The sequence below is a fragment of the Pygoscelis adeliae genome, unplaced genomic scaffold (genome assembly GCF_000699105.1).
Source record: "Pygoscelis adeliae isolate BGI_AS28 unplaced genomic scaffold, ASM69910v1 Scaffold14, whole genome shotgun sequence".
Classification (NCBI taxonomy): Eukaryota; Metazoa; Chordata; class Aves; order Sphenisciformes; family Spheniscidae; genus Pygoscelis; species Pygoscelis adeliae.
In genome coordinates this window covers 13,618,864-13,642,030 of record NW_008825109.1, presented here as the reverse complement: position 1 = coordinate 13,642,030, position 23,167 = coordinate 13,618,864, and the positions used below count along the sequence as shown (strand labels likewise).

Here is a 23,167-nt window from a genome sequence, read left to right as displayed (position 1 = left end):
AATCTGTGTTATCTTGTTTGGGGGATCTTGAAAGATGGAGTACAATAGTTTCCTTATCATCCCTTTCCTCCCAAACAAACACATAATTGTTGCCCTACTGTTATGTTAAGTGTACAGTGGGATTTTTCAAAGGATTCTGCACTGACGTAATTCTTCTTCTACAAGCCAGGCTCAGCTTCTACTGAAAGTTTTACCACAAATTTCAAAAGGAAAGGAGCAAGACTGAGGCCGAATGTTTTTGGAAGGATGTGCAGAGTATTTTTAACATCAAAAAATGTCATGCTGTCAAAATGCTTTGTAATATGTGTATTTAGAGAGAGCAAGCTTATGCTTACATTTGACACATTGAGCACTAGGTAAATGCTTATCAGTGCTCTTTTACAGCTTCTTTGGCCTCAGCTTTCTCCTCATTTTGTGCACTATTTATATGAGTCAACTCCAAGGATTTCAGATTTACTTCTTCCTATCTTCTCCGTTAACTTGAGTATTCTCTGTCTGACATGTGTATCTGATTTTCCTTTGATCTGGCTGATGTGGTCAACCAGAAATAATCCCTATGAGGTGGTAACAAATGGCATAATAACGGAGATATTTGAGGGTTTGTTTCTTACGGTCTGCCTTTCAGAATCTCAGTCAGATAAGAGTGCTGTCGCATCCATAATATAGCTACACAGGAGTACAAATGTTTCATAAAAACAAATTGGATTTCACATACAGATTTCCCAAATCATTCCAAAGGCTTATGGGCAAACTATCTTGGTCTTTGTAGTATTGATTATATAGGTTAGAAACAGAGATAATTATTGCTTCTTAGGCATTTCTACTCTTCCTACTGTGGAGATATTTATGGCTAGGGTTTTCCAGGGCTGTAAGAAAAGAGATCCGTTTTAAATATGAGTTTGCTTAAAAGAGCCAGAGATTTAGCAAGATGACCTGGAGACTGGGACTTTTAAAGCACTTAAATTTCAGAAAAATAGGTGCTATTCCCATTTTTTTATAGTTAAAATTTAATGACCTTGTAAGTACCTTCAGCTAGCTGATCTGCAGAACAGGGGATAGTAATGCTTATCAGCTTCCAAGACCTGCAGTCAACAAAGTGTCCAATAATTGAAGTAACACTCGTGTAATGCAGGTCTTAATGCTTTAATTCATATTTGAACATGAAATTTCCCATTTTTCGTATTTTTTGAGACACAAATTTTTGAATATGTATCAAGAATAACAGTTTGCTAACTAGCGTGGACAACCTTGGGAAAGGTTGCTGGAGACTACACAAAAAGACGAGGATGCATTTTAATGACATTTGTTGCATATTTAAAAACAGTATTTTCCCCCATACTTTGCAGAGGTTATAGATACCATGAAACGGTTTACATACAGGATGGAAAGAGGTTAGACTAGCCCATATCTAAGTCTTTGTTTCAGACCTTTTTCTTTTCTGTGTTTTGTGGCCCCTTAACTTGCAAACAGATACAAAGTTTTTATTCCAAAGCTTCTTTGGAAACAAATATATACTGACAAAAACATGTGTGTCTAGTATAGAAAAAGTAGTTTGCATTTATTCTGTCATTCTGAATAAAAGCTAAGGAAGACAGAAGAGAACCGTTCCCCTGCCATTTTCATTTTCTTTTCGACGCTTCCATATTGGCCCATAAGGCACAAATCTATATGCACAGTAATGTTGCTGTAATTGCTTTTGTTCATATAAACTATTACATTGTGGTAAATTTACTGCTGTTTTCAGCTACTGCTCCACACTGGCTTTTACATTAATTCAATCAGAGCAAGCAATAATGTTGCTACTTCCTCGTGACCTTTGTCTTTTACGTGCTTATTTTGCCATTCAGTGTTATCAGTTGAGTTAAGACTCTGATTCTTTCCCATGGGTGCCGTATCTGTTCCTGCCTCGTCCTATTTACTTGTCACCAAGAACTTTGCATTGGCATGCTCTTTTCATTACTCAGATGGTTCATGCTATTTTCTGTTTTCTTCTCTCATCAGCCTCCACTGACTAGTGTTTTATTTATTGGTTGCTATTATCTTCACTTTGTTCCCGTGATCCACAACTTTCTTCTCCTAATCGTAAGGGGGAATATAGGGAAGCGCGTGCATCTAGGGGTGCAAAACCAGTTAACTAATTCAATATGACTAAGTAACCTATTTCTGAATGGAAGGCATCACGTTATACTCAGCTCACCTAATCTAAAAATTAGACATTTCTGTTAATATATTTATTTATGACGTGTCTTTAGTCAGTGAAGAAGGATTGACTGCCTCCAGAAGAAAATTCTTCCCCTCACCTTTAGATCTCTAAAGTTAGGTGAAAGTCTTCCTTTACTCCCAGTGCTAGCTGCTAGCTCTCTGATCGCTTCTGCTGAAGTAAACTGGATTCATCACAGACTTCCTTTCTGGATACTCTTAATCTGCCCCACTTTTTATTATAATCTATTAAGAAACACATCTCTGATTCTGACTTAAAATAGGATTCTCTGATTCTGTGTTGGGAACTGCTGGAATAGTAAGTGAATGTTGAGCTGCAGCTACCCAAAGTCAGACAAGGTATTGATTGATCTAGAAAGGAACCTCAGTGCTGTCCTGTGGAATCTTTCTGGATGTGCTTAAACAAGGGAACTTATGATTTTTTTGGTGCTGGGTTTTTTTTTTTGTGGGGTTTTGTTGTTGTTGTTGTTGCTGGTTTTTTTTTAAAAAGGTCTTCTTCCAAATTGTGGGAAAGGTAATATATTCCACTTTTGCTTTCTGTGCAAATTTTTTTTTCACCAAACCAGTCTGAAGAATTACAACTGCTAATGACAGCAGTGCATTTTTAATTACTTTCCTGATATGGATCGATTGACATGGAGACAGATTAGTTCCCAGCAATCCATTTGGATCATTTCATTGAACAATTAATTTTAATCCATATTTCTGAACCCTCTTCAAGGGTTGTATAAAATCGGGGGGGGGGGGGGGGGGTATGCTTTTTATTTTCTTTTTGTTATAGGCTTATTGGAAGTCAGAATTTAATTAAATCGTGAATGCACAAAACAGCATAGATATTAGCTCATGTGATAGGAATCTAAAACTCCTCAGAACCCTTTGTCAGAGTTTCAGTATGGTCTTCCATATAAAGTAAATGTACCAGTTACTTAATTGCATTCAGTTACCCATTACTGTATTATTTGGCACATTACACATCCCATCTGTTTAGTGATCACCCCTAGGAAACTTATTTCTTGTCAGGTGTGTATGTGAAGGTTCTTGGGTAATGTCTTAGAGAAAACAACCTTCTCGGGTGACTCCACGAGCAGGTCTTCCCACTACCAGTAAATCTTCCAATGTGGTGAGACCTACCAGACATCAACTCAGAGTTTTCAACAATTGTTATTTCAATATATACTTAGAGCCCCAATTTGGGGAATACTTAGGGACTGAAGGCAGGTATCAGCGTCCAGTTCCCTTCTCTATCTTCCCACCTTTGACATACCTTAGCCTAATGGAGACCTAGATTACCTAGGCCTCTGAGCAGTTATACTTGTTACATGACCCTGAAACCAGATTGGGATTTTTGGTTTGGTTTTGGAGGGTTTTGTTTGGTTGGATGGTTGGTTTTTTAATTAGCTCAAACTGTATGACTTCGGGGGGAAGATGAAGATGTTCCTTCATACCCTTCGCTTGACTAAACTACAGGTCTTTCCAAATTTGCTCAACACTTGTGTTCTACAGCATAGTTTTTTAGTCATCTCTAGTCCAATTTAAAGAAAATAAAATTGCTCATTACTTACATCTTTAATACTGTAGGCACTTTCAAAATTTTGTGATCTTCTCCAAGAACCTCAGAATAAGAAATACCGTCCTAGAAAACTGAAGATTCAAGAAGTCCTCCAAGTTGGATTATCCCGGAAATGGGTGAAAATAGGGTCTATGCAAAGACTATGTAGTCCTCTGCTAAGTCATGACTTCTCTGCCAAGCTATGTCTTGCTGGGTTAAATATGCATGAGAAGATGTTTGAAGAGAGAATAGCACATTAGTGATATATATTATGCTACTCTGTTGTGGTTTAACCCGGCAGGCAGCTAAACACCACACAGCCGTTCACTCACTGCCCCTGCCCCCCTGCCAGTGGGATGGGGGAGGGAATCAGAAATCAATCAGAGAATCAGAAAAAAAAAAGTAAAATTAATGGGTTGAGACAAAGACAGCTTAATAGGACAGAAAAGGAAGGGGAAATAATAATCATAATGATAAAAGAATATACAAAATAAGTGATGCACAATGCAATTGCTCACCACCTTCCCAGCCAGTTCCCGACAGCAGTCACCCCTCCCCCTGCTAAGTCCCCCCAGTTTATATACTGTGCATGATGTCACATGGTATGGAATACCTCTTTGGCCAGTTTGGGTCAGCTGTCCTGGCTGTGCCCCCTCCCAGCTTCTTGCTGGCAGGGCATGAGGAGCTGAAAAGTCCTTGACTAGTGTAAGCACTGCTTAGCAACAACTAAAACATGGGTGTGTTATCAACATTATTCTCATCCTAAATCCAAACCACAGCACTGTACCAGCTACTAGGAAGAAAATTAACTCTATCCCTGCCAAAACCAGGACAATAGTCAACTTATTCAAGCAATATTAAATAATGGATTACACCGTTACACCAAAGAATCTTATATTTTTAACTACTAAAAATTCTGATAACTTATTTGGTAAATGAGGTCCATGTTTTTCATTTCATATAAAGTTCGACAGCTGGCTGACCACTACCATGTATCTTGCTCATCTTCAATACATGCAGTTGGAAGAGTTAAAGATAATCAATACTCAGGTTTTGGATTTTTTAAATATGGCATTACTGGGACGTTGTGCTTACGTATGAGCTCCCTTTTAAACTTCTCTTTATGATGTAATAGTAAAAATAAGTTCATAGTGTGTTTCTACACTTTCACTGGAGATCCATTGATTTGGTTTTCTGCCTCCCTGTATGGAAGTCTGCATAGCAAAAGGGAAAAATCGCTTAGATATCTGAAAACAGCTGCCATAAGAAGACGATTTTAATTTCATTTTGATAGCGGAGGGCAAGTCTGTGTGGGTAATCAAAACATTTCCCACAGATAGCTAGCTATTAATGGAATGTTCAGCTTTAGGTATGTTTGTGATAGACTGGGTATTAGAGGAATTACCTGAACACAATATCCCCTCCTTTCTATGTCAGCAGTCTTTTCATCCTGTGCCGGAGACTGATTGAACAAGAAAATAAAAGCAGCCCAACGAAGCTATAAAACCTGTGGAGCTGCAGATGTAGATGCAATATAAATGAATTAAATTGTGAATCTGTTAGGCTTCTACCAGGGCCATGACCTATTTCTTTTAAAATGATCTAATCTCATATTTCGCTAGTAGGACTATAGGAGTAATTCCAAAAAACTATCAATTATCAATACTTAAATAAGTTGCCATATTTCTCTGGTTTTCAACACATTATAATAGAGTATTTGCCTTCGTACCATTTAAACTATTTTTGAATCATGGTAGAATTGTTTTATCATACAGTTCACAAGCGGTACCATAAAACTAGAGCTTAGAAAATAACATGCAACTGATTTAATTAACTTCCTATTTGCAAATTGTTTGCCAATAGATTTGAATAATCTGGTTTATTATTTTTAATTTTGTATTATTTTCTCCAGTGAATAATTTCTGCGCTGCAGGCTGTTCGTGACCTGTGAACACACAAACTGCAGTAGATGGAAATTCTCTCTAATTTGGTAGTAACATCGGTTAATGCTTAGTCTTTTCTTGTATGGATCACACTGTTTCATCAGTTTAGTCATGTAGCAAACCAACCAAATCCAACTTTCAAGAGTCTTATCAGTCTATAGAGGAAATGGAAGTGAAAAATAAACTTTAGAAATATAATCACAAGTAAAAATATACAGCTAAGACTGCAGAAGGAAAATGAACAGGAAAACAAATAACTAAATGAGGAATAAAAGAGTAGAATCAAGTGAAGTCAATGGCTAGAGGTAAGTTTGCAGTCACAGGATGTACTTGTCATTAAAAGAAATAGAAATGGCCTGACAGAAACCTCATAGAGTTCAACCAAGTTTAACAAGCGCAAAGTCCTGAATCTGGGATGGAGTAACCCTATGCACCAGTACTGGCTGGGGGCTGACGAGCTGGTAAGGGTGTCTGTCCTGGTTTCAGCAGGGATAGAGTTAATTTCCTTCCTAGTAGCTGGTACAGTGCTGTGTTTTGGATTTAGGATGAGAACAAAGTTGATAAGGCACCCATGTTTTAGTTGTTGCTAAGCAGTGCTGACACTAGTCAAGGACTTTTTAGTTTTCCATGCTCTACCGACTGAGAGGCTGCAGGTGCACAAGAAGCTGGGAGGGGGCACAGCCAGGACAGCTGACCCAAACTGGCCACAGGGACATTCCATACCATGTGACGTCATGCTCAGTACATAAACTGGGGGAAGCTGGCCGGGGGGGGCCGCTGCTCGGGGACTGGCTGGGCATGGGTCGGCGGGTGGTGAGCAATTGCATTGTGCATCACTTGCTTTGTGTATTATTATTATTATTACCATATTATTATTATCATTTTATTTCAATTATTAAACTGTTTTTATCTCAACCCACGAGTTTTTCTCACTTGTGCTCTTCCAATTCTCTCCCCCATCCCACCAGGTGGGGGGGAGTGAGCGAGCGGCTGCGTGGTGCTTAGTTGCCTGCTGAGGTTAAACCACGACAGTGTCTAATTGCTGCCTTCAGCTACCTAAGGGATGACTGCAGAGAAGAAGGACCCAGACTCTTCTCAGAAGTGAAAGCCCAAGAGGCAATAAACACAAATTGCAACTGAAATTCCAATAAGACATAAGGAAAAAAAAAATCATTATGCAGGTAGTCAATGCTGGCAGAGGTGGTTTTTCCAAGTGGTTGTGGGGTCTTCCACCTTTGAGGTATTCAGATCTTGCCTGGACATGTCCCTGAATAGCCTGATCTAATTTCAGTTAGCCCTGGCTTGAGCAAGAGTTTGGACCGGATGACCTTCATAGGTGTCTTCCAGCATAAACTGCTCTGCTTCTATAATTCATGATGAAAGTTAAGCTAGTATTGGCACAGTATTGAAGTCTGCCCCCCTCATTTTGAAGATTTACCAATTAATATATGAAATCATGGATTCTTACATTCTTTTTTAACCAGCTCATAATAGTACAGACTATTACAAACAAATTAATGAGAGAGCTCACTCTTAATTACTATCAGCTCAGTGTCCAGGGCTTGCCTATTAATTATTGCTACCATGACCTTGTTGCCAGCTAGAATTGTTTAGCAAATGAGTTCATTCGTAGGACTCACAACTCCAACTGGAGACTACCCATGCTAAGTTATGTCCTCGGCCAGACTGTAATCAATGTATATGAGCACATACACAACTTCACTATCACATGCAAGGTGCTAGTAAAAGAACTGAACTGTAAATGCCCACGACTTTTACTTCTCCTCCAGTTAATCACTTCACCATTAGGGCACAAATTCAGGATTAAAAATGCAGTGACATCTTTGGGTAGTAGTGTTTATCTTTTACTAGTGACATACAATCTCAATGATATAAATAGTTAAATTATGCAAAATAAGACAGAGGAATCCAATGTTCATCTGCACAAAAGTCCTCAGATTTGTGATAGAAAATGTCTGATTAGGAATAAGACAGGAATAAACTAGTGTTGTTTCGTGCAGCATGGACAATTGCAGTGAGTTAACCTTGGCTGGCTGCCAGATGCTCACCCAGCCGCTTCCTCACTCCCCTCCTCAACAGGACAGAGGGAGAAAATAGGAAAGTTCATGGGTCAAGATAAAAACAGGGAGATCACTCACTGATTACCATCACAGGCAAAACAGACTCAGCTTGAGGAAAAGTAATTTAATTTATTGCCATCCCCAAGTGGTGCAGGGGCATGGGGACTGGGGGGTTGTGGTCAGTCCATAACATCTCCTCTGTGCTGCTCCTTCCTCCTCACATTCTTCCCCTGCTCCAGTGTGGATCCTTCCCATGGGTTACAGTCCTTCACGGTAAACCTGCTCCAGCCTGGGCTCTCCACAAGCTACGGTTCCTTCACGAAATATCCACCTGCTCCAGTGTGAGGTCCTCCATGGCTGCAGTGTGGATACCTGCTCCACAATGGTCTCTCCACGGTCTGCAGGGAAATACCTGCTCCAGCGTGGTGTCTCCAGGGGCTGCAGGGGATCCCTGCTCGGGTGCCTGGAGCACCTCCTCCCCCTCTTCCTCCCCCCTCTCCCCTCGGGGCTCGCAGGGCTGTTTCTCACACTTTTTCCCTCGCCCCTCGCTGCCGGGCAGCGTTTTGCCCGTTCTTACCCAGGCTTCCCCCGAGGCGCCGCCATCGTGGCTGTTTTTTTTGGCGGGCCTCGGCCGTGCCCTGCGGTGGGTCCGTTAGAGCTGGCTGGAACCGGCTGTGTCCGGCACGGGGCAGCCCCGGCCGCTCCTCACGGAGGCCGCCCTGCAGCCCCCCCATGCCAGCGCCTGGGCACCCGCACCCAGTCCAACTATCATGTAATTCTTCTAGATGTGGAATAACCTAACATGTATAACAGCAAAGAGAGGTATTTAGAGGTCTTCTGAACTTCTGTGATAGTGAATGTTCAGAAAAATACAGAAACTTGTATCCCTTGTAATGAGGGGTATTAAAATTATTGCTGAATAATCACAGTTACAGAGATACTACTGTGCCACAGTTCAGCAAAGTGTTCAGCAGCACAAATTAATCTGCTCTTATACGCACATAAGTGTATATATATCAACACAACACACATTTATATTCATATGTATGTGTGTGTCATACACAATATGTACAAAAGCATTTCTTGCTCTAATTTACCTAGCATGATGGCTCAAAGATCTTATCCATTTGCAGGATATAGACTGAGTTTACTCTTGCTCTGTAAGGGCAATATGATTAAGCTGCCCTCAATTTTGTTTTAAAAACTTTGTTTTTAAGTAAATAATTATTTATTGTTAGTTATGGAAAATATTACTGAATTTCTTTCATCGTGTTATGATAATACACTAAATCAAGAATACTATTCTCAGGCCAAGATTTTGATTATGATTTATAGTGCTTTAAATCTGATCAGTTGTGTTGCAGATGCTTTCAGATATCCCAGTTCTCAAAGACTGGGCAGAGAACTTTTACGTCATCCAAAAGTCTTATTTCGAGGCTTTCTAATTTCTTCCAATTTTTATTATCTCCATTTCTGTCAATTTACAGGTAGCTAGAGCCTCTCTCTTCCATAGATTGACTCAGACAAGTTTCCCTTTCCTTTTACAGGCAGGAATATGGCTGGTTTGCTCAGATTCTCCAGTTCTGTAAGGAGAGCTTAGGAATGTCATACCATAAATCCGGATTTAAGACCTCTGATCCAGAGTCAAAAACAGTAGCTCACAGGACACGAAACATAAAATCAGTATGACTTTACTCTTCTGGAGCTGATTTACTCAAAAGTTTTGACAGATTAAATTTGTAACAAAAAGTTTTGGACTGGATGGTACATTGTTTGTTTAATTTATTCTTGCTTTATTAAGGATGCAGCGCTGGCCATCCACAATGCCTTAACTTTATCAAGGGCTTGCATCCCATGGCACATTTATGCCTGGCAAGAAAGTATAAAACAAGCATACATTTCACAATGTCTTCTCTGGTTGGTTCACCAGATATGTGGTCAAAGAACCACGCCTTCCACAAATTAAATTTGTACTGCTGAATTGCCGTTCAGTTCTGAACATGTTGCTGAACTATGGCACAGTACTAAAAAACTCATTTGCCAGCGTTTCCTGTATACATAAAATTACTGTTAAAAAAAACTTTTAAAGCAGTGATGAAAGATACAGCTTTCACTGTTGTCCTCATAGCTGCACTTGTGAAGAATTACCAGAAAAACTGTATAAGCAGTAAATCAGACAGCAGTATTTTATATTAATTTTCACTTAAAATTATCAAATGACAAGAAATAGTACAAATCCAGTGACCAACCTTATATTTCTGTGGTTTTGCTTATTCTTCATCTGAGACAGAATCTTAAGTGCTTCCTTCCTGAAGAGATTTCTTTTCTTCCTATTTGCATATCTTGTGCATGAATATGACTGTTCAGGAAAGTTGTAAAACCCTATGTCAATGAAGTCTTATGGTGTAAATAATTTACAAGCGTCTCCTATAAATATCTGTTCATGTGGATTATTACCCTCCTTTTCAGGTTGTGTCTTTTGTCAGTCATTAATTCATACAAGCTTTCAAGACAGAAATGAAGCTGAAAAAATCATCTGATAAGAAATATGTTCCTCTTAGTTACTATGAAATTTTGTTTGCTTCTCTGCTTGTAGTTTTTGTGTGTGTTTCTGTTGGACTGATTGTACTTTCATGGTTATTAACCCACAAGTTAGAACGAGGTAAGCAGCGAACCTTTAACCTTTTCAGGAGCTCTGCAGTACACGTTCCGACTTTGAAGCCAGTGGTGGTGTAATTGTAATTATATTTCATATTTCATGCTATGCTTTTAATGCTAGGGGGGTGTTTTTGTGGTTGGCTTGGGGTTTTTTTATGTTTTCCTCCTCTTCTGCCCTGGAAATTGATGAACAAAATAGGAAAAAATACAAGCACTTGAAGCATGTCCTGAAGCTATAGAAAAGAATCTTCATGGTTTAGACTTCGGGAGAGGTCCCTGGAATGCAATCCAAGCTATAAAGCTTTGGTTATTCAATTGTATTCATCAACTAGAGAAGGTAATATGGCAAATTGTGAATTACTGCTTTTTTCTCCATGTATGAGGTTTGACTCAGAAAGACATTGATAATCCACTGAAGTTGGTGGAGAGCTTTAGGTGTTCTACATCTCTTGGAATCTTTTCATTTTTATAAAACAAAGTTTATTTTAAAGTCATTTATTGGTGTGAGAGACATCCTGCATTAGACAGTCGGCTCCCAGCCCTATGTAAAGTTAACATAAGGTCACTATTTAGCCAATGCTCAGAATGTGATAGAATTGAGCTACTGGTACTCAAACTAAATTAAAAAATCGACGTAGGATGATTTTCAAATGGAACTGAAATTTTGGTTTAAAGATCTTGTGGATATATGTTAACTGTGCCCTGGTAAGGCCACACCTGGAGTACTGTGTCCAGTTCTGGGCTCCCCAGCATATGAGACGTGTGGAGCTACTGGAGAGAGTCCAGTGAAGGACTGATGCGATTGTGGAGTCTCCATCCTTGGAGATATTCAAAAGCTGTCTGGACATGGTCCTGGCCAACTGGCTGTAGGTGGTCCTCCTTGAGCAGAGGGTTTGGACCAAATGACCTCCAGAGTTCTCTTCTAACCTCAACCCTTATGTGATCTAGATTTTTGACTGGAAGGAAATGTATTTAGTTCTATGGAGCTCTCACAGCTAATAGCAAAAAGATGTTTTGAAATGGGGTGAAGGAAAGAGGTTAGGCAAAATGTTCAAGAAATACATTTTTTCATTGTAGTGATTTTTGTAGCTGAAAAAATAATTCTGATACATTGAAGTTTTTGGTGCCTTTATTAACCAAAAGTCCATACTATTTCATACTGAAGCACATGAGGACTAAATTAGCTGTAAGCCATATTTAAAAAAAAACCTGTTTTTTCAGAATGTTCATGTTTATTCCTTCAGTTGCTATTGTTTTTCATTCCAGATTTTAAAATTTGTTCTCCCTACTGACTTTCTTCCCCTCTTACCAGACTATTATCACATTCCAGTAAAATAAAATGAGCTTAAAGGTAATGATGGTGTATTAGTGCATCTAGTTAGACAGGCTTTAAATTAATTACTTAGGTTTTAGAAGATGAATAGGCAAGAATTTAATAATGTACAAATAATAATTATAAAACATTTTAAAAAATTATATTTGAAATATATTACAAAAAGAAAAGCCTTTGCTTTTAGAAACATTTGTTTAAACAGATTTGCAATTGTAAGGATAAATAGCCTTCAAAGAAGCTCAAAGTGGTCTGCTGTTACGAGTTGATAGTAGCAAATTGGTGTCACTAGGCTGTGCCTTCCATCACAAGCTGTTTATTATAGTATTTACTAGTTATCTGCTTTTGTGTTAAAACTCATTTTGGATGTTAATGCCTTCAAACGCAACCTAAAAATACTACTGGTACTGTAACTGGTAAGCAAAAGGCATTTTCTATCAATCAGCCACAATAATTCAGCTCTTATCTGAAAATTTGCAGTGTGTTACACAGTGAGGAAATATTTTTAATTTATAATGAAGTGCTTTATGAATACCTCTTATGCTGTAACATGTTAAAAATCAAGATTAAATTTGCAGTAAAGACCAGTTATCTAGTTTCCTCATAAATCCTCCCAGCGTTTCATGCATGTATTGGTAAGAAAGGTCAGGTCAAAAATAGTTTAACTAGTCTGACACTAGTGTTTCCAGTGCTGTCATCAAAAAAAGCATACATTTATATAAAAAGTGCACAGCATTTAATACAGAAAGTGTGAAGTAGTAATTCTTAATATTTTTAATCCAGAACACACAAAAACCTCATAATTCACTAACTATCATTCTTCCCATGTATCTTTGTCCCTTGTGTTAGACATAACTGGACATACCATTGTCCCCTTTTTCCATTCACAGTGCTGCTGGAAAACAGCATTTAAAACAGAATTGAAAGTAATGAGAACCAAGGACAAATAGTATTCATAAAAATATGTTTACAGTTGTAACTATTGTAAACATTGAAAAATGTCTGTCATTTTTTAAAAATCAACACTAAGCAAAACATCTCTGATTACAAAGCAAAACAGAAAGCTAAAAGTTAATTTATTGATGATCTGTGTGGAATAAAATCTAATGTAATGTTTTTCATTTATTTCTATATAATTCAAAACATTGAATTTTATTTTTAATTATCTAGCTGAAGCAGATGGGAATGCTTATGGCTACATGGGAACATTTAAAATACTCTCTGGGACATCATTTACTCCTGCTTTGCAAAACAGATCATCAGCTGATTTCAAAGTCCTTGCCTTTGACATTGAACAAGTGGTAAGAACCTATTGGTCTTTGGTTAATTCAAGAGTATGTGGTAGGTACGTTAATTCCCTAACATGACCTGCTGTTGATGGCTTTTTGCTCTCTCCAAAATGAGATATTTCAGGTCCTAAGCCTGGTCGGAACTCAATATATTGTTTATTTGAGAAAATCAGTGAAGTATCAAATAAAAAGTTTGCTTCTGTAGTCTAGATTTGGGAAGGAAAAAATATTTAGTATTAAAACCTTGAATGCAGTGTGCAGCTGGGTGTATTTTTAATTACTGTTGGTTCAAGATTTCTCTTTTCCATATAGATACAAAATGTCTTTCAAGCAAGTGATCTGAAAAACCAATTTGAGAGATGTGAAATTTCCCAGTTCAAGTAGGTGCAGTTTAACTGAACTTTGCAAATAAATGTCAAAAGTCCTCACTTCATTATTTCTCTCAGGAGTGCTTACCAATACTTTGCTTTTCAAAAGATCCTTGGGAACGTCCTGTATTATTCCTTTCATGCCTTACGTCTTCCAAGTGCTGCTGTGGGAAGTTTGACACCAATGTGTTTCCATGGGCAAACTTCCTTCTCAGACTCCTGTATGTCCGTGCCTTGACTAAACCAGTAAGGCTGAGCCCTAAGACCAACTCACAAAGCTTCTGTATTTTAAAGAATTGCTAAGATCTTATTTTTCTTTTTTCCTAAGGCTTATCAGTTGTGCTGTGTTTGCAGGGTTGCTGGCCCTTGCCATCTAGAAGAAAGTTCAGGTTAGAGATCTGCTGGCATAAGCTGAGATGAATGGAAATACACTCATATGTCCCTACGGACATGGATCCACTTAATTTCTATTCCTTAGGGTGTTAGCAAGTGAGGCTGTCATTTGACACCAGGTAAAGCTGCACCCTGTGTGTCCTAAAGAGTCCATAAAATAGGTACAGTAAGACATGCTTCATTTATTAAAGCTTTTTTGGCCTCATTTTTCAATATCTTATGTTGTTGTTGTCCTACTGAAGGCCAGCTGGCAAAAAAGTCCAGTATATGCAGTGAGATCTGTACTGTTAATTCCACCTGCACTGTTTTTTAATAAGGTCCTGATTCAGCAAAACACATGTAATACTGTTTGTTTCCCATTATTAAACAGTTTCAGAACACGCTTCCATCCCATCCACAACATTATAAACTCAAGGGGTATTATATGCTTTTGTGTTGTGGGGTTTTTTATTTTTTTTTTTTTTCTACAGGAAATCTGAAGACGGCCGTGAAAGATTCAAGAAGTCAGACGTTGGGTAATTGCATATGACAAAGTTTACTTAAAATACGGGCAAGAGACAGTGATGCTATTAATTTAGAAAGTTCTTCTGTGGACAGTGAATAGATGAAAAAATACATCTTAGAGATTGGACAAGGCCCTCTAAAGAGCGTATGAAGCTTCAAGACATACCTTTCCTCCAAAAAGATCCTTTAGGATTAGAAGAAAAAAAATGTAATAGTCCTTGGGACTGTCAATTTAGAAAGAAAAATGGGAAAGGTAAGGACAGTGAAGTAGGTAGGAAGCTAACTAGAAAGGAAAGGATATCATTTTGTGCTGAGCTTGCTTGTGGAAAGCTGCTTAGACTGGGGGGCAGATCTCACGTTATCATTAGTAACTTAAGTTTTAAATAAAGAAAGGTCTAATGACACACTAGGGTAGGCAAGAACAAAACACAGGACAAAAGGTTATGACTCTAGAAGAACTGGAAGACCTTGAGAAATGAATGATATAGTTAGTTGTCTTATAGGTGAGACCACAAAATGAAAGAAAAATGCACATTATATGACAACAGATGATGCAATTCTGTGATTCTGTGATACCAGCTGTTCTTGTGATATGAATGTTTTCTGTAAATACATAAAGTGGATAAATATTCAGAGGAGATAGTTCAGTTGAATGACCATGCTTGCAAAATTAAAATGGATATTAGCCAGCCGTGAATACATGTAAGTTGAAAATGGGAAGCAGATTTGAATTAGAGCAATCTTTTGATTGGATTAGTGAGGGCATAAACCTAACTAGCTAGAAAGGTGGAGTATGATCACTTTATGAAGGATTTTATAATATCAAGGGAATGGAGTACACAGTGGTAGGAATAGGTCACTTCCAGGTTTTTCTCCTTGTGAAGGTAGACCCAATCAGCACAATTTGGTTTCTGCACATAGATTGGGACTATTCTCACCAAATTTGGGCATCAAAGATGGAGACATCTCTGAGCTAGTTACTAGTGATGGACTTTTAGAGTTTTCTCATCTGGTCAATTCAGATGCCTTTTTTAGGAGATCAGTTATGCCAAAGAGCAGCTTATTTCTTTCCATCAACTACAACGGGAATCTAGATATCTGCACTGTAAAGATCTATATTTGGTAAAACCAATTCCACCCCTGTATCTTGACACAAATACCACAGAAATCACAGAAAATCTGATGTCAGCGAATGTTGGATCTGGTTTTTAATACATCGGTAAGGATCTGTCTCCAATTCTGCTTTGAAATAGTACTTGAAATATTACTTTGTCTCAGAAATTATTTTGTAGTTGACTCTTTTCATTTATAAAGTGTTTACTTTGGGCAATCTCCTTGTTATTTCACCCCTGAAACTCTGCTGAGTCACAAGGATAGCAATAAAAGCTTTTGTTTGCTCAGCATGGCCTAGAGGCTATCAGAAACGTGTAAGAAATTAAAGAGGAGAGTTTTTCCATATATTGCAAACTGCAAACTGTGCTCAGCAAAATGGTAGGATTAATCACCCCTTATCAAAAAGCACTGCTGAGTCAGTTGCAATTGGGTAGTATATAGGCTTAAGAATAAAAAAAGTTTGCACCTAAATTTAAGTAAATGGAGAAAAACTTAATCTTTAGCAAGCATCATACTTCGACACTACCTTAATCTAGCTACAAGTATAAAACTTAGTAATACTATCTAGAAGGGATGGGAGAGAGCAAACACACAACACTGGATAAAATTCAGGCCACATAGAAGTTAAATGTAGTTTAACCACTGATTTCAAAACATCTGTGCTTTCAGCCATTACTGTTTCCTTATGAGAATCCAGGCAGTGACACAGAAGATCCTCACAGATGAGGTTTGCTTTATAGAAGTGATCACTTTTTATTATATTTTTGTAACGTGAATATATTATATAATTTTCATGACACTTCAAGGTTCACCATCAATATTTTGGGGCTTAAACTAGAAGACCTGTTGAATAACAATAAACCTACTTCTCCTTTAGTTTATTCAAATTCAGCTCCATTGCAGCAATTGATAGGAATGTTGTTTTGGGTTTTTTTCCACAGTGAAAATAAGAGTAGGTAAAGAAAAAAACCTGTTTCTCCAAGGTTCAAACCAGCTGATAATTAAGAGGTGTTTCTTTATGTGTCATCTTTGCCAGCCAACACTTAAAGATACTCTGACTTTGCAAATGGAACCTGTGTTGGAATGAAATATTTTCTAGATGATAAGTCATATATCAGATTTACTTCATTAGCTTGCGTAACTAATCACCTTCTCTGTTTTGTATTGCTAGTGTTGTTGTTATCTTCAACCTTTATTTTACCCAGATGGTAACAGTTGAGAAAGTAAAAAATGAGCTGGTTTTGAGTATCAACGCAAATAAAACTAATCTTACCCAGACTTTGAAAATTGATGTGAACAGCATACAAGTCACAGGTAATGCTAGTAAACATTTTTTCTCTATATAAATCCTTGAGAACTACAGGTAACATAAATGAAAACTTTGGATCCCAAACAGCAACACTTGTAATTTCGTTATCCCTCATATTAAAGCAATTAAGCCCCAACTGTGGTGTTTCATAAGTAAATGCAATTATCATTTTGTTTTGCTAAAGAATAAGGAAAAGGGCTCAGCCTCACAGTGAGTGAAAACTCACTTATTGAAAAGATGTCAGTAAGAACAACAAACTGAATACATAGTGTGGTTTCTGGACAAGTACGCCCAATGAACTGACTTCATATTCCTCTAAAGCTGAGGTGAAGTGTAAATGGAAAAAAAGGAATGTGGCTTTAAAGAGCAGGTAGTTTTAAATTCTGCAAATATACGAATATAGTGATTTTATGTAAGTACTAGAAAGTTTATCAAATCCTAAATGGAAGTCCAACAAGATCAATGGGAATCCTTGTTTTCACCTCAATAAACTTCAAAACAGACCTTCGCTGAGGATGAGGATAAAAAGTAATTTGAATCCTTTGAAGTGGAAGTTGATCAGCTGACATTTGAAGACCTGCTGGAGATACTATTAAGTAGCAACTGATTGCTTTAGGAGGAGTGGGACATCTGGTGTGCAATGTCTCTTACTCTATTCTAAAAGGTGCATTTTTTGCTAAGTACTACAGATATTCAAAGGCTAAATTCAGAGTTTTGACATCTTTATTTCTCTTTACTACTTGCACCACATATAAGAAGTTGTTCTAAATAACTGCACATCACTGTGGCAAGTGATTGCTCATTATACTTCAAAAACGCCACCAAAGAAAATCATGAAGAGCGTTTTAAAAGGTTGTATATCTATTGATGAACTTTGAAGTAGTCAAAGTTTTCTTGCTGTGCATCATTAAAATGCCTCTTTTCACATGAGATATCATCTGTCCATTCCATCAGGAGTGCTTCGATAAAATAACAACTGTAACTAATTAACAATCATAATCATATATGGCACTTTTGCATCCTATATCTCAGTATGTTCTGCAAGAGAAGTCTTATTTCAGAGAGGGAGGGCACTATAACACAGGTGTGACTTGCTTGGAATCACAGTTTTCACAGTGATTAAAAGTAACTGTCTGTCTTGCAAATTATCCCAGGTTAATTTTAATTCATTAATCTGATCTAAATACTGTTCTTTAAGGCACAGGTGCTCTGAAAATCTCCATAGTATAAAAAGCGTCAAGACAGAGATTTCCCAGAAGAAGACATTTTATGTGCAAGACAATGAATAGGGATTGAGGATTGAAAGGGATTAATATAGACCTTTCCTCCTTAGGAAGATCATAGAGTTTGGGAAAGGCTGGGAACAGGGTGAGATGCTCAAAAGGAGGGAAGTGGGACACTGATAGTGATTCAAAGAGAAATAGTCACAGCTGATTTTTTTTTTTAACCTTTCTTTCTCTGAGCTGTATAAAACGAGATACTGTGCTATAAAAGGAGTTTATAATGAGCTTGCTTTCTTCCAGTAGCTGCAGAAAATCTTACTACAATGATGCCTTTAACTTCGTCAGGTCAGTGTCTTTCATAAAACAGAAACTATTTTTTGTTACCAATACAACATGAAGAAACACAAGACTTGCTGTTCAGCTGGTGTAACTTAGTAAAGCTGCCTTGGCTGTAGTTAGGACTTGACTGCCAGGATCCATTCAGTGATAGTTAGCCACCCGTCATCGTTTCTGACCATTTGCGAAAGCAGTGACCTGAAGTCTATACAAAAGCTCTAAGAGCTTAATTAGTGGGTAAAACCACTAATTGAGTTGTCCATCAACCAGCTGAGTCACAGGCTGACGTTTTCACAGATTTAGGCAGGTAGATGAGGCTGGGGAGTCCTACTCTCATGCCATGGTTACTGATCTATGGAGCAATGTTGATTGATAGGCTTTCCTTCCACTATCACTGGAAGTTTTATAACGATAGGGTATGAAGCAGACACAACTCCCTTGGTCTCACAAATTCACTGAGTACAAACCTGCCAAAAGTCAGTCAGACAGCTGAATAATACAGTAGGTGCTTTGTAGCACTAGGTGCAGGTAGAGTTGTCGTATACAAACTGCATACAAATTCTCCCATACAAATTCTCCAGGGCAGGGTACCAGACTAGGAGCTTCGTGCAATTTATGTGAGCTAAAGAAATGCACGTATGAATATAGGAGCCAAGTATTTACTGATAGTCTAATCACAGGCATAACAACGAAAGAGTTATTATTAGTCTAGTTACAGGCCTACTAACGTGTATATTCCAAAGTGTACAATTACTACAGCTTATTCTCAATGATAACAGTTAAAACTGCTAACATACAAACTTTCTCCTATCTATCCCTTCCTCTGGTGTGCTATCTCAATGCTCCCCTGAGTTCTAAGTTCAATTTTGCTAATCATCCTCAAGAAGAAATTGGGAGGTGCCAGAGGAAGGGGGAAGGGAGTTGGGAGTTGTCAGCACCCCAGGCTAGAATGGGAATAATGTTCCTGGTGTGGAGTCCTTCCCCCTTGGTCTTGGGTCTGCTTGGGGTCATTTTTATATGTTTGCTAACACTGTCTGCTTCCTTGCTCTTTCTGTTTCAGTCCAAATCCCACGATATACCCAAGTTTTACCTTATGTGGTATGTTTACATCTGCTGGATGCTTGGGTTTTGGCTCTGTTGACCCTAAAACTATCTTTGTCCACCTCACGTGTTACTTTAGTGAGATCACGCAGTAACTGACCATTTGTGATTTGTGCTTATACCACTGATGCCTCTGTCGCTGTCCTACGCTTTTCCTTTCATGGCTTTTGCTGTCAACGTGTGCGTGCACTTTTGGGAGTGCCTGTAACAATCCCTGTTTTTTTCAACAGTCTTCAAGACATAGCTTCCTGATAATTGTTTTATTAGGACTGCTTGCTCATGCGTGCATCCATGTTTTAGGTCTTTGAATGTTCCATTCCTTCCAAAACAGTGATCCTTTAGAAAATATATAGACAGATATGTAGGTAGATACATATGTATATAACACTTCAGAAACTACTGTGAAGCTATGAATGAAGCTTCCTTCGCTGAATGTAGCTGTGTGAGAACAGTCTGTCCAACTGCACCCTCTCTGCACCTTCTGCTGGGCTTTCCTCTCTCTCTGCCAGAGGAACTGTGTCCTTAAATTTGCTGACATAGAATGCTCCGTAATCCATTTAATACAAAATGGCCTACCTTAGTTTAATAGTGCATGCTAAATCAGCATGTTTTGATAGAAAATTGTTAGGAAGTCCTCATGCAAGTTTGTGCACTAGTAGGTCTGGGAGAGCAGGAACAGGTAGCAAAAGTAACTCTGTGATGGCCGATGATCAGCAACTTTTGCCAGCAAAACTGATAGATGACAGTTTTGTCATATAGAGAAGGCCTTATAGAGAAAGGCCTTATAGAGAAAGGCCAAAACTACAGAGAAGGCCTTACTACACCTCACACTTTATTCCTTCTGGCCCTTCATCTTATAAACTAAGGGACAGGATCTATTAACTGTAGCAACATGGGGATCTTTTTCAGCTGAGGGTATCATCATCCTACTCACATATTTGAGTCTTAATGTAGAAAGTAAAAATAGTAAACAGGTATGCTAATGCAAATTCAAAGAGGGAAAAAAAAGTCTGTTTGGGAGCTGGAAATGCCAGGGGTATCCTCAGTGATTGTTATTAAAAGCATCACTAAGTGGAAGTTGTGTTGGAGCAATCACAAATAAGCATTCAATTTTTCTGGAATGTTGTGCAGTTTACTATCACTAATACAAATCTACTTAGGTACCTAGGCATTGGTTCATGTGTAAATATGTATACACACAGGTAGTATGTATGCCTGTATGTAAATGTACAAATACTGGATAGGTTTGAGGCTCCTCTCCTCACACCGTGATAACTGATTTGTTGAGCAATGTTATTTATAAGAAAATGTACATATACCTTTTAGTACTAATATTAAAGTTGTTGTAACATGTCTTGTTTCAACAGATCCCATGAGCCTAATTACAAGCTCCCTGACAACTTCAGGTCAGAACTTTTACTTACCAGGGGAAGACAAGAAAGCATTGTTGTTATTTTAATGGGGAAAAAAAACCCAAAAGTCTTTTGAAGTTATTGAAAAGCATGTGACTAGAGCTAAAAGAATGAGATTTAAAATACACTTGGGTTCCACATTATTTTTCTTATGTTTGTTGTGACATTTGACCTTCAGGATTGAGCCACTCAAGCTGGCGCTACCCTATCATTACCTCAGCTGAGGTTTGGGGATACAGCAAATAATGCAGATATAAGAGCAGACTAGCTGCTGCTTAGTTCTGCCCAAGCAACTGCAGAGGTGCTCCCAGAGAGCAAGAAGTAAAGTTCTGACCTTGGGTTGTGTTTGCCCAGGTTCCGGACAACTCACCACAAGCAAGTCCTCAACAACTGCAGGTAGGTAACTACGTATGGGGAGAAGCAGGGAGCTTATATGAAACAGTCTGAGATCTTAGAATTACACTGTTTGTGTACCGCCTCTTTGAGCGTCGTTCAATTCTTGCATCCCATTCCTACAAATACACAATATGCGGGTTTACCTTTGATTTGACTAAGGAGACCCTTTCAAAGAGAAAGGACTTCGAAGACTGTACGTTCTACAAAAATGGTATATATGTTGTGTATATTGATGTATATATTGACACTCATACTGACTGTGCATTTTTGTTTCCTATTATTTCTTGGGGCTTTTTGAAAAGAAAAAACTGTTAGCAAACTCTCACATGACTTCCAGTGGACAGAAAGCCAAAGCTGTCTGAATCTTTGAAATCCTCCCCTAGCCTTATTAAATGGTGAAATATATATGACATTTATAAGCATTTTCAAATGGGTCTAATGTACTTACTGCCATTTTTTAGTAAAGTATAGCAATTACATTGCAATTTAGGGTAATTTGCTGTTTTAAAAAAAAAAGTCAAAATGTTTTACTAGAAAATGTTAATTTCTTTCTATCCAGTAGGTGGCAATGCTGTTTAGTTTTCTGAGTTGAAGACTAAAACTAGACTTGATCATGTCGTATGTAAACATGTTTGCTTGCATATTGGGCTTGTGCAAAACATATTCCTAGGTTATTGGCTGGGTTATTGTTCTGGGTCTAGAATGCACAGTTTCATCTCTGCTCATCTGTGGCAATTCATTCATTGGCACTGTATCACCGCCAACACTTGACTAAAGTATGTTTGGTTTGCTTCAGTTACCCATTGGATGCAAAATGGCAGCTCTTTTGCTTTACACTGTCTGCATCGCTAACACTGAAAGTGTTCTGTAAAGCACTTTGAAATGCTGCAATACAGCCAAACCAATTTCAGTCTTAGTCACTTATACTGATATCATACAGTACAATATCATACAAGCATTTACTTAATCTGATTACAGAACTAACAGTTTTATGAAAAAATAAATCAAGCAGTAATGGTTAGAGGCTGCAAGATCAGTGTTAAAAGTTAATGTTTTTCCTTCTTGCATAAGAAACCTTGAACTTTCCAGTAAGCATTTACTGAAATAAAGAAAAGGAACTATGTGAATCGTGCTAGGTGAATAGTTTCCATAGAATTTAATGCAATTTTCAAGAATTTTGAAATTAGTAGTTACCCAAAGCTAATTTTAGCTGCATGTTTTTGTTCGCTTTAATAGGACCTACTTGAATTCTACAGATGTCTAAGACCAAAACCATCTAAAGACTAAAAGAGCGTGTTTGCAGTGGATGAACTTTTATGCTCTAGGAAAATACTGTTAGTGAGATTCCACAACTTTAAGGATCTGCCCATGTATTCTTTTTGCAGAAATTTGCTCTTAACTTATAAATTTAATTTGCAAATCTGAAAAGAATAGGCTTTCTGATATTCCTGGTATTTCAAAATCCTGTCTTAAAGGCTTTCGTTTTCAAGATATGCTGGTTAAAAAAATGAGATTCTTTAGGATGATGAAGTGCAACATCGTGACATGTTGAAGTTGAAGAAATTAAATTAAATTGTATTCAACTCAAACCAGAGATTTTTCACTGTTATTTAAGCCCAAGTACAGTTTTCTCATGTTATTCAAGCATAAGAAATTGGAAAATGTCATTTATTATATTGCATAGAATAGTTTATTTGGGCAGAGGAAGGCAATGGGAATTCATGGAAATTTTCTTCCAGCCCTACTTCAAGCTTAGTTTCAAAAAATGTCACTTCTGAGAACTTCCTCCATTCTGTGCCAAATTTATCTTTTTAATATGTGATATTTCATTCCAGGCTTCTAAAAATGCATTTTTGTAAAACACAATAGAGTGGTTGATTTGATTTGTGCTAGAGTAACCAGAGGTAAGTCAATTTTCCTTTGTAGTGAAAGTGCATTCCTG

At 37.9% G+C, this 23,167-nt stretch overlaps 1 protein-coding gene across 1 annotated transcript in view; it reads left to right on the top strand.

The window, feature by feature from the left end:
* Positions 1–23,167, top strand: part of TMPRSS15 (transmembrane protease, serine 15) — a 132,361-nt gene that overhangs the window by 63,921 nt on the left and 45,273 nt on the right. Inside the window, exons 3-6 of the mRNA XM_009327894.1 lie at positions 12,952–13,082; positions 13,383–13,450; positions 14,302–14,346; positions 16,620–16,762. Of these exons, the coding sequence (XP_009326169.1) occupies positions 12,952–13,082; positions 13,383–13,450; positions 14,302–14,346; positions 16,620–16,762 (387 nt within the window). The remainder of the gene's footprint in view (positions 1–12,951; positions 13,083–13,382; positions 13,451–14,301; positions 14,347–16,619; positions 16,763–23,167) is intronic.